General features: G+C 39.3%; 1 protein-coding gene across 1 annotated transcript in view; it reads left to right on the plus strand.

Moving 5' to 3' along the window:
• Nucleotides 1–10,189, plus strand: part of MIPOL1 (mirror-image polydactyly 1) — a 166,234-nt gene that overhangs the window by 108,487 nt on the left and 47,558 nt on the right. Inside the window, exon 11 of the mRNA XM_009280687.1 lies at nt 6,684–6,778. Within this exon, the coding sequence (XP_009278962.1) occupies nt 6,684–6,778 (95 nt within the window). The remainder of the gene's footprint in view (nt 1–6,683; nt 6,779–10,189) is intronic.

Below are 10,189 nucleotides of genomic sequence, written 5' to 3' on the forward strand. Positions count from 1 at the left end.
GTTGTGGCGTTGTTTTGGGGGAAGATGTAGCTTAAAGGCTGTTAGAGTTCCCACTATCGCCTCTGTTACCCTGAAAGTCACACACACAAACAACCCTCAGCTGGTTCTTCAGAGTAGTTTTCCAGCTGTACTGATCCTCCACAGCAGCGCAGATCCATCAGGGATCAGTAATGCAGTTGCTTGATTTACTCAAAGTTACGATAGGTTTAGTAAAAGCTATATCCATTAGAAAATGATGTGTTGAGAAACAACTTTTCATGAATTTCTAATTATTTCAGTTAGTATCCCAAACTTTTCCAACTCAAGTTTATCTCCTGGAAGTGTTATTTGGTAAATATTTGAAACTACATTTCAAACTTCAAAAATTCAACATGAAGTTTTAATTTTACATTTTAAATTTGGATTTATTATTGTTAATTATGTATTTCATGATGTGTCAATAATTTATAACATCTACTCCAGTACAGTTCTGATTTTCACTTTTCATTTTTAAAATCGTCAAGGGCAGCTGATACTTAAATGCAAGTTGAAACATTTTATCTAATTTTCTAGGTCAACGTGTCCCCTGTTTGTATTATAATGAAACAGTTTGACACGTTAGCACTGTGATTTAAAAACCAAGGAGATCACTTAGTGTGTTATTAGAGTGCTAGGCATTTTCAGTCCCCTCATGTTAGCTGGAGTCTTTTTCTTGACCCTGAAAACCTCTGATCCCCTAATTAATAAGACAAGTGCTTATATTCTTTTCTAGATCAAAGCGTCACCTGCTTCTGTTGTTGGTGGAACAGTTTGATATGTTGACACTTTGATATAGAAAATAAGATGAGCTGTTGTAATCTGCACTAAGTAGCAGCTGCTAATGTAAAAATAACAGAATGGTTGGAAGTTGGATGTCATAATGTGTCACAACATGACCTGCTCTATCATGCGGTACGTACTTCTTTTATTGACATGATGTGTAAAATGTAAAAGCATTAAAAATAGTGTAAGATAAAAAAATACTTCTTCAGTGGTTTTAAAATATTATTCCAGGGGTTTTTTTCTTGCTTATTCATTCTAATTCAGAATGAAAGAAACCTTTGTTCCCCCTCCCAGTCTCCTGCTGCCCTGAGAAGACACCTGACCTCTTCCTGTCCAGCTAGCCTGCTAATATCACCAGAAACATACTTCTGCTCCAGGAGAAATGGGGGCAATTCTCAGTTGTCCATTTGTGGCTAGATTCCATTTCAGACTCCGGATAACATAGGACCAAAGGAGCAGAAAGACGCCTTATTGCCATCTTTCCCCATTGTACAGCTCTACCAAGTGTAAATGATTGAGTCCATAAATTGCAGAAATGACCTTTGAGACTCTCCAGACTTCTCATCCAGCCTTCTTCTAATCCATAGAAATATCCTGGATCAGTAGAAAGCAAGCTGCTGGTAGCAACTATTACTGAGTTAAGGAGTACCTGCGCGTTAACGGGTATCTCAGTCAAACCCAGGGAAAATCCTTTGGGTGGGAAGCGTGTCAGTTCTAATTGGGTTAATTATAATCTCAATAAGAATAAAATAACTCTTTACAAGAAGAGTACTTATTAAGCAAGAAAGTTATGTCTTAGAAAACAGGAGATATACAGACAAAAGAAAATTGCCAGAGGTTAAGCTAAATCGGCCCTTGGAAAGGAAATTAAAACAAACAATAGTGTAATGACTGAAACGAGAACAAGGAAAGAGGAAATGTGCCACCTCTCTGAGAATGGCATGGAGATGAAGGACAATCCAGATCAGGTCCGAAAGTGTGTGATTTCATTTTTTTTTTCTCTCAGCATTGGGCAATGATGATGTCAACGATGAAAAGTGTATGTATGGAAATGGAGTACATCATAGCTGTTCAATAGATTGTTGTGCTCAGATTGAGATAATGGATGGATAATTTTCATCCCCAATTCTGGAAGAGCTGGTACCTGAAATTGCAGGAATGATAGTAAAGTTCTTTAATAAATCCTATGAGGCTGTGTACGGTGTAGTATGACAGGGAATTAGCAGAGGCAGCATCTATATTTAGCAGGGCAAAAAACATAATTCTGACAATTGTAGACCAGTTAGTCTTTATTGTGAGGTCTCAGAGTAAATTTGGAAGGAAAATGTTTTAAAGCATGGATCCATCAACAGTGGATTGAAGTACAACTTTCACCCAAGTAAGATCACGCAAGAATTCTTCTTTGGTATGATAACCGGTTATTTAGACAAGGAAACTTGTTAAATATAAGCTGACACATAAGCTTATATGTGGTGCCATATGGAAAATTATTAATTACAGTGGAGAATGTGTATATTGTTATTTTACAAGCAGGCACAAGCTTAATGTGGGAAATGCTGCTTGCTGTTAACTGGGTTCACCTAGCATCTCTTGTTTGGAAGGATGGGTATGTTGAGCTCATGTCTGTCTGCAAAATGTCATGTACCCATGAAGGAGATGAGGGATTAGTCGAAGGCAATAAGGAACTAGTTAGCAGGAAGGCAACAGCAAACAGCTTTGAAAGGAGAAACGTTAAGGTCCAAGGATTTCACTAGTGGAATTTCTCTCCAATTTCTCACCAGTTGGTGCTGAACCAGTTTTCTTTAATGCTGTCATTGAGAACCTTTGGCATGAAGAGCAACAGCGTACCAATGAAATTGCTTGATGATGCAGGGCTGGGGGATATTATTAATACAAAGTGGAGATATTATTAATACAAAGTAAGTTCAAGCTATCTTCCAGAAAGATTGGAATGGCCTCAAGTACTAGAAAAATAAAAGCAGTGGGGTGGAATTCAGTGGTACCAAGTGTAAGGTATCATCGTTTCAGGATGAATTAGAATTTCCACTGTTAGCTGGGTAATACCAGTGGGCAGGAGAACAGACAGATAGCAGAGGGTGACTGTCAGCAAAATGGATGCAAGAATGCATCAGGTAAGATGTTTCCACTGGAGTTAGGACGTACTGCTAGCAGAGTACTGATGAGGGATGGGTTTGAATTGATCAGGAGAACGGAGAGCCTGCTTAGTGAGAGGTAACAGAAAAGGTGGTTTGTTTAGCCTATGTAAAGAAGGAAAAATGTATGCTTTCTATAAATATATATAGGTGGAAATATGCTATCTATAAATGCATAAGAAAAAGTCAGTAAAAAGATAAAGCTATGAAGCTTTATTACTCAAGTTCATTGAATGTGTTTTTCCTTCTGTTGGATGTTGAAAAGCATTATAAAAGCCATCTCACCCACAGGGAACCTGACAGCGTAGGATGCTGTGTGTTCTTACGTCTTTCCATTTAGATTAGAGTTGAGGGTGCTCATGTTTGCCCTGGAGGAATTAGGAAAAAATAAAAATTAGTTTTACCCTCTGTTTTCCTTTGCTTAATTCTTGTATTTTTCCAGCCTTCGCATTAAGGAAACACATAGCATTGTTCATTTAAATATTTTGAAACGAAAGCTACAGCAAAAGGATCAGTAATGAGATTTTCTTAGTCAAGATCTGGCTATTCTAAGTTTGATATGTAGCAATTAGCTTCTAGATTTAATTGGAAAATTTAAATTTGCAACAAGTAACTGTTTGCTAAAATGCAAAATGGGAGAGGTGTAGAAATAAGAATTCTCTTTTGCAGGGAAGTGGGTTGGGGGACAGAGAAGGGGGAAGGATCTATCCACGTTAAACCAAATATGACAGCGTAGGAGCTTGTGGGCAAAACAAAATTGTGAGAAAGAGACCATATCCCAGTGATCAGGATATCCTTTCAGGGTTAAACAGGAACTTCACTGAGGGTGACCCCTATACCAAAGTGGTGACCGACCTCACCTCTAAATTGACTTTTTTAGGGAAAACCTCCACCAGAGGAACCTGAGTGTAATTCTTTTTCTTCTTGTTGCTCCTTCTTTACCCTACCTACCAAAAAAATTTAATCAAAACTGATTTCTGTGAAGAGTTCCGATTTCCACAGCTTGACTTTTTCCAAAGGAATAATATTTTGTTAAAAAGTTCCCAAGCAACTATTGTTATTACTAGAGGTGAACTCATGTAGGATTTTTGCCATGTGCGCTATGGATGGATTTCAATACACATTATAGGAGTCTTCCAAATGTTTTATAGTAGTGCAGGCACCGTTATTTTAGTTAGCAATTTAACTTTGTGATGGGCACTGTTTTGCTTTCCTTCTTCTCGTGAAGGAAGGCATCTCTCTTTTGGTAGGATATTTGAGTCATTTGTGTTTACCACTCTTCAGGCCTGTGAATGATGGGTGATTTTGTCGCATGGCTGCATGCTGTGCACAAAAACTCCTGTGCTTGAATTTTTGTTGGTCTCATGCAGCTCCCTAGTATCAATGCCACTACGTGCTACTGAGGAGGTTAGCAAATGTCTACTTCTCTTCCTTTCAGTTTTTGTAGCTGTTTTGGTTTTTTTTAAATCCAAAGCACCTGATCCTGCTGTTATTTTTACTGGTGCGAACCCAGATGCAAACCCAGTCAAATAAGTGCAGTTTTCTCTGCTGAAAAACTGACATAAATAAGAGTCTTCAGACTCTAGTGCCTTCTGACTTTTGTCCTGAAAAGCAAGTGGAACATAAGGTGTATTTTTTATGATAGTTCTCCAAAGAGACTAAGTCGTTAATCTCTCCATGAGTAGGTGTGTCAGCTGCAAACATTTCCTTCCAGTCTACCATTTCAATCACACTTCACAGTACACTGAAAATTGGCAAGGATGTTAATTATTGGCCTCTAGAACAAACCACCTACTTTGATTCAAGCGTGTTTTCCAATTTTTAAGAATGTTGTTTCACCTACAGAACAGTATAATTACAGAAAATAGCTTGGTTTGGCTAACATCCTTGTGTTCTGTGAGTTCTGCTTGCAAGGCAGCAAGCAGCACTGGGCAAGAGGCTCACCTGCAGAGGATTTTAACCTCTTGCTGACAGGAGTTAGGGCTTGCCAGCATCCAGTACATTGTTTTCAGTATCAGAAGCTCCAAACCACTGTCACTCAGAGGTTAAACATTAACGTCTTCTGCTTTTAAAGCTGAAGGAACCCTCCATATAGTAAGAAAGTTTGTCTTTATTCTCCAGGAAACTTCCAGTTAGAATTTTATGAATGTCTGTTACAGGACCCATTACAGTGGTGGGTCCTGTACCCTGGCAATGCAAAACTCTGGGTGCAACGTGACACACTGAGCAGCACGGTGCAGAGACTGGTTGTGTAGCTGCATTTGTGCAATGCAGTGTTTAATAAAATTTGCCAGGAGTCAGCCATGTATCAGGACATGATTAATCAACCAGCAGAATAAATTGCCCATAGATGACTGGGAGTTGACAGTAAACAGTAAAACACCTGCCTTGAAGACTTACAGTCTTAACAGACAAACAGGAAACAGAGGCAAGTGGGAGCCCTGTTTTAGGAGAGAAATTTTGAGGCATACAGACAGAGTCGTTCATGATTATACAGCGAGTCTGGCAGAGCTAGAGGCTGAACTCTGTGCATTTCCCTTCATGTGTTCGTAGCTCATGTAACAGGTCTTTAATTTACCAAGAAACTTTTCCACAACACTGTCCTGAAGAGTTGGCAGAATCTGCAGTCAGCATTTCTCACACATGTGCCTCTTGGTTTGGGGCTCTACAATTTGTACAATTAATAACTTACACCATGAATTAAAAACATTGGAAAGCAGCCCAACGCTCAGGCTCATGTGTCAAAGAATTGCTGTGCAAGCCCGGTCTTATTTGTTGTTACAATAATTAATCATCCGCTGATTTTAAGATAATTTATATGGTACCTGGGCTCTCAAGGGAGCCCTGCAGTGCTATTGAAACTGGACATTTTAAAATTAATGGTGATTAAGCTATAGAGCCATATTAAATATATTTGAGCACTTATTTCTCCTACCTCCTCTTTAACTGTAAGGCTGTGTCGGGGCTGGCTACCTTCCTGACCTTACAAGCCGCATGCTGCAATTTCCATAATGGCCGTGAGTCACAAGCCCTTCGCAGCGCGGTGTGAATAAACAACGGGAGGGGGAACATCCGGGAGGGTTCACAGGTGGGAGATGACAGCGGTTTCTCAGGGATTCCCTCGCTCCACTATAAACCAGATCCTGGGTGAGAATGCACCCAGATCCCAGAGCGAGACGGCAGTGCCAGCCTCAGCAGTCCCCGCGGGCTCATCGCCTGCCGCCGCTCAGGCTGCGGGTTATCCGGCCGCTCTCCTGCCGGTAACATCAGCCAGTGGCTCCCAGCACAGGAGCCAGGCTTCACAGCCGGAGAGCCGTGTGCGAACCAAGAGTCACGCATCGGTAGTTTGTGGCTGAGTGCCTTGCTTCGCTCTCTATATGTTGGTCAACACTACAGGAATATTATATCAATATGAAATATGTTTGTTGAGAAACACTTGGCGGAACTGAAGAGGTCTAACCTTAGCCATTCAAAAAGTTTACCATATACGCAAGGGAAGCCATTCAAAACATCATCCTGCTGGGAAAAAAACCTAGAAAAAATTGCAATGCTAGAACAAGAAAGGATTTTTTCTTAAGAATTAAATAGGCAGTATTACAAGACAGTATAACTTTATATAGGTAATCATAATAAAGCATGACTGAAATGAATGCACAAAGGATTGTTATGTTTTCAAAGGAATATGGATATTCTGAATAAATTGTTTATCTTTTGTTTATTGTTTTGCAGGCAGACTTGATAGCCTTGCAACAAGAAAAAGAGGCCGCTCTTCAACAGTGCAAAAAATTAGAAGAAGAAATCCAGACATTGCGTGTTTATTACAGGTAAAATAATTAATACTAATATAAATCAGTGACTCATAGGGGAAATTTTTCTGTACTGTGTCTGACTGTGAGTGAGGAAATGGCCTTATCAAATAGGTATTTGTTGGAAATGTGAATACATCAATGAATCAAGGCCTGCATTTCTGCTTTACTGCTCACCAACCCTCTCTTTGAAATAGAATTCTTTTTCTTATAGCCTAGATTTTCTATTAGTTTCTTCTAAGGGAAGCAGAAGGTTGCTCGCAGTTGATTCTCATATAAATTAAAAAGTTGTGTTATAGCAATGCATTCACTTAAAAACACGAGGACAAAAGAACCAGTTGACATAAGTGCTTGTTTCTTCCCTGGTTGTTTGCACATACCTAACTTAATCAACAAAGATTTTAAAATAATAAAATCTGTAATTCTAAAATATATGTACATTTTAATTCCTTACATTCTGTAGCAGTACGTAGTATGAGAGAAATAGCCATTCTCTCATTAATTTTGGTGGGCTACACTGAACATTTGCATGGATCAGTGGGTTTTAGTCCCTAAGGAAAACCCCTGTGTGGTCCAGTGAAGGAGTTAGGTTGTTTTATGGAGTGATGTTGGGTTACAGCTCTCATTTCATCCTGACCTCCTGTGTGAGAGGGGATACAGAGCTGCCAGCAGGTTAAAGGCAGGAGAATTGGCATCAACACAGCAGAAAATTGTGAATCTGAAAGCCGAATGTCTGTGATGAGGGATGTGGGCTGCAGAAGTAAATAATAAATGTAGTGTGAATATTATGTTCATTGGAAATAAAGAGGACTAGTTAGTTATGACTAAAAAGCATTTGCAGTAGCAGAACTGTGTGTGTTTTCAGTGTTTCAGCATTTACAAGTGAAAAATACTCAGGTTTCTAGAGGTTTTTAGAGTTTCCCCTTCTCATTAAGTTTATTAAAACCTTGGAGGGAAGTTTCAAAAACAACTTTTGTTCCTAAATCTCATAGGCATTTATTTAAAGCCTGTTAATAGTGAATAGAAACCCCAAGCAATTTGTGATTATTGCTTTTAATGAATTTGGTCAGCATTTAGTGTGTGCACAAATTATGGTATGATTTACTAAGCTAGAAAGAATTTATTATAGTGCCCTTATTACTCACTTAAATGGGATTTGTAGAATAATTTAAAAACAGAAATGCAATTTTCGTATTGATATTTCAGAAATTAAGAGTTTGCTTGTGTTGGTCTCTGCACATTGCAGATTTTTCGCTGACTTTTGAGTTATGTTTTTGAGATAGTGTGTCAAGTTTGCACTAACATACAGTATTTAACAAGTGTAGTAGACAGCAGCCTCAGTTTACTGATATAAGTGCTTTAAATTTCAGAAATGTTAACAATAATGACTTGCAGTAATCACCATTAGAATGTACCATGTTATTAACTTATGGCCCTTAATTTGAACAGACAGAATTTCATGGTGTTTGATGATGGTATTTCACAAGATTTAGTCATAAGGTGTGGAAATTCTCATCTGAATATCCCCTGGGGCAAGAACTATTGTATCACTACTAAGTTATACAAGTTACATAGTAGTTCAGAACATCAAAAATGAAAGATTTTATCTCCTACCTCATTGTTCTTAGAGGATGGGTTTTTTTGTAATGCATTCTGAAGTGGACACACAGAGGCAGAGATTGACTGAGGTTGGCAGGGACCTCTGGAGGTCATCTTGTCCAACCCCCCTGCTCAAGCAGGGCCACCGAGAGCAGTTGCCCAGGACCACGTCCAGATGGGTTTTGATTATCTCCATGGATGGAGACTCCACAACCTCTCTGTATAGAGACACTGTCCAAGCATGCAGAAACACAGATAGGAAAACCAAAGACCACCTGGAATTGTTGCCTTTTACATCCATCACCATGTTCAAGAAGGGCTCCTATAAGTGCATGAGTAGCAATGTTGGAGGTCTCGTGCCTATCTTTTGCCTTGGTTAGAAATTAATTGCACCATTATGAGGATTCTTATGAACACCTTAACATTTCAGTTACAGTTTCCCATATATTACATGAACATCTGCAGCCTCTGTCATGCAATAGTGTGGCAGCACTTTGAACACATGCCAGGTGAGGTAGATGAAGAAAAGAATATATGGCATGTGTGCATAAAGCTTTGGGGACTGTATCGGGCCAAGGGTGGGCTGGCCACAATAATCATGAATGACAAAGTAGAGAGTGCATTTCCCAGGCCATCCCAAATGAGTGAAAATTTACTCTCTGTTTTGTATGTGGAGACTAGTTAAGGAATGCTTGTGTAGATGTCTACTGGGTCTTTTTATTTCCTTTTACTGCTTGCCATGCTATGGTAATCTAGAGTAAGCACTGAGAGTGTTTTTCAGACAGCCTCTTTTGGACTGAGGTGGAAGTTTGGTGCTTTGATCCAGGTGAGTTAGCTAGACGATTTGCTGTTCAAGACTACGTTTCGCTGGAGTTATTTCTCTTTTGGACTTCAGAGCTCCCCAGTGAGCAAAATATAGGCTTCCACACATGCTCCACTCCTCATCTGAACTGTAGAGCTGCAATGAGACACATTATTATGCAGGGTGTACATACCCTTCACCTACTGTTCTCTCATCCTTTTGCCAGCTTCTCCCACCTTCTGTCATCTCTGCGGTGCCAGCATGACAGCGGCTTGGGAATTTTGGCTCCATTTGGTGCCTTCTCCTTCTGCTCTTAGGTCTTCCTTGGCCTTAGAAAAAGCATTTTCTCATACTTTTCTTCTTTGTTTCCTTGTTTTAACTGAGATTTCTACATCATCCTTTAACTTAGGACAAACAAATTTAAGAAAAAAAACAAATACTAGAGGCTAACTTTAAAGTGTACAAGGGTTACCTAAAGCCATGCCTTAATGCACAACCACATTTTAGGGGTTTGGTCATAAAAGTAATGACTGTGTGCATATATTAACAAATTTTGAATGCATACATGTGTAAACAGTAATATTAAAATGTGCATTTTTATACTGATCAGTCTTTCACTAACATTAGCGTAACCCAGAAAAAGCCAAATATAATTTCATTATACAAAATTAGGGAAGAGAGATTTAGGTGCAGAATATCTGCATGTGTGAACATGCAACTGTATGTATACACAGGGTTGTATACACAGGCATGCTCAAAGGAGGGAAACAAGTGGAGACCTTCAGGAAAAAAAATAATCCTCTTTTTTTTCTCCAGGAGAAAAGTTCCTGGTATCTAGAATACTGTATCCAGTTTTGGGTCCCTAGTATAGAATCATAGAATCATAGAATCATTGAGGTTGGAAAAGACCTCTAAGATCATCGAGTCCAACCGTCGACCCAACACCACCATGCCCACTAAACGATGTCCCTAAGTGCCTCATCTACTCATCTTTTAAATACCTCCAGGGATGGGGACTCCACCACTTC

The sequence above is a fragment of the Aptenodytes forsteri genome, unplaced genomic scaffold (genome assembly GCF_000699145.1).
Source record: "Aptenodytes forsteri isolate BGI_AS27 unplaced genomic scaffold, ASM69914v1 Scaffold193, whole genome shotgun sequence".
Taxonomy (NCBI): Eukaryota; Metazoa; Chordata; class Aves; order Sphenisciformes; family Spheniscidae; genus Aptenodytes; species Aptenodytes forsteri.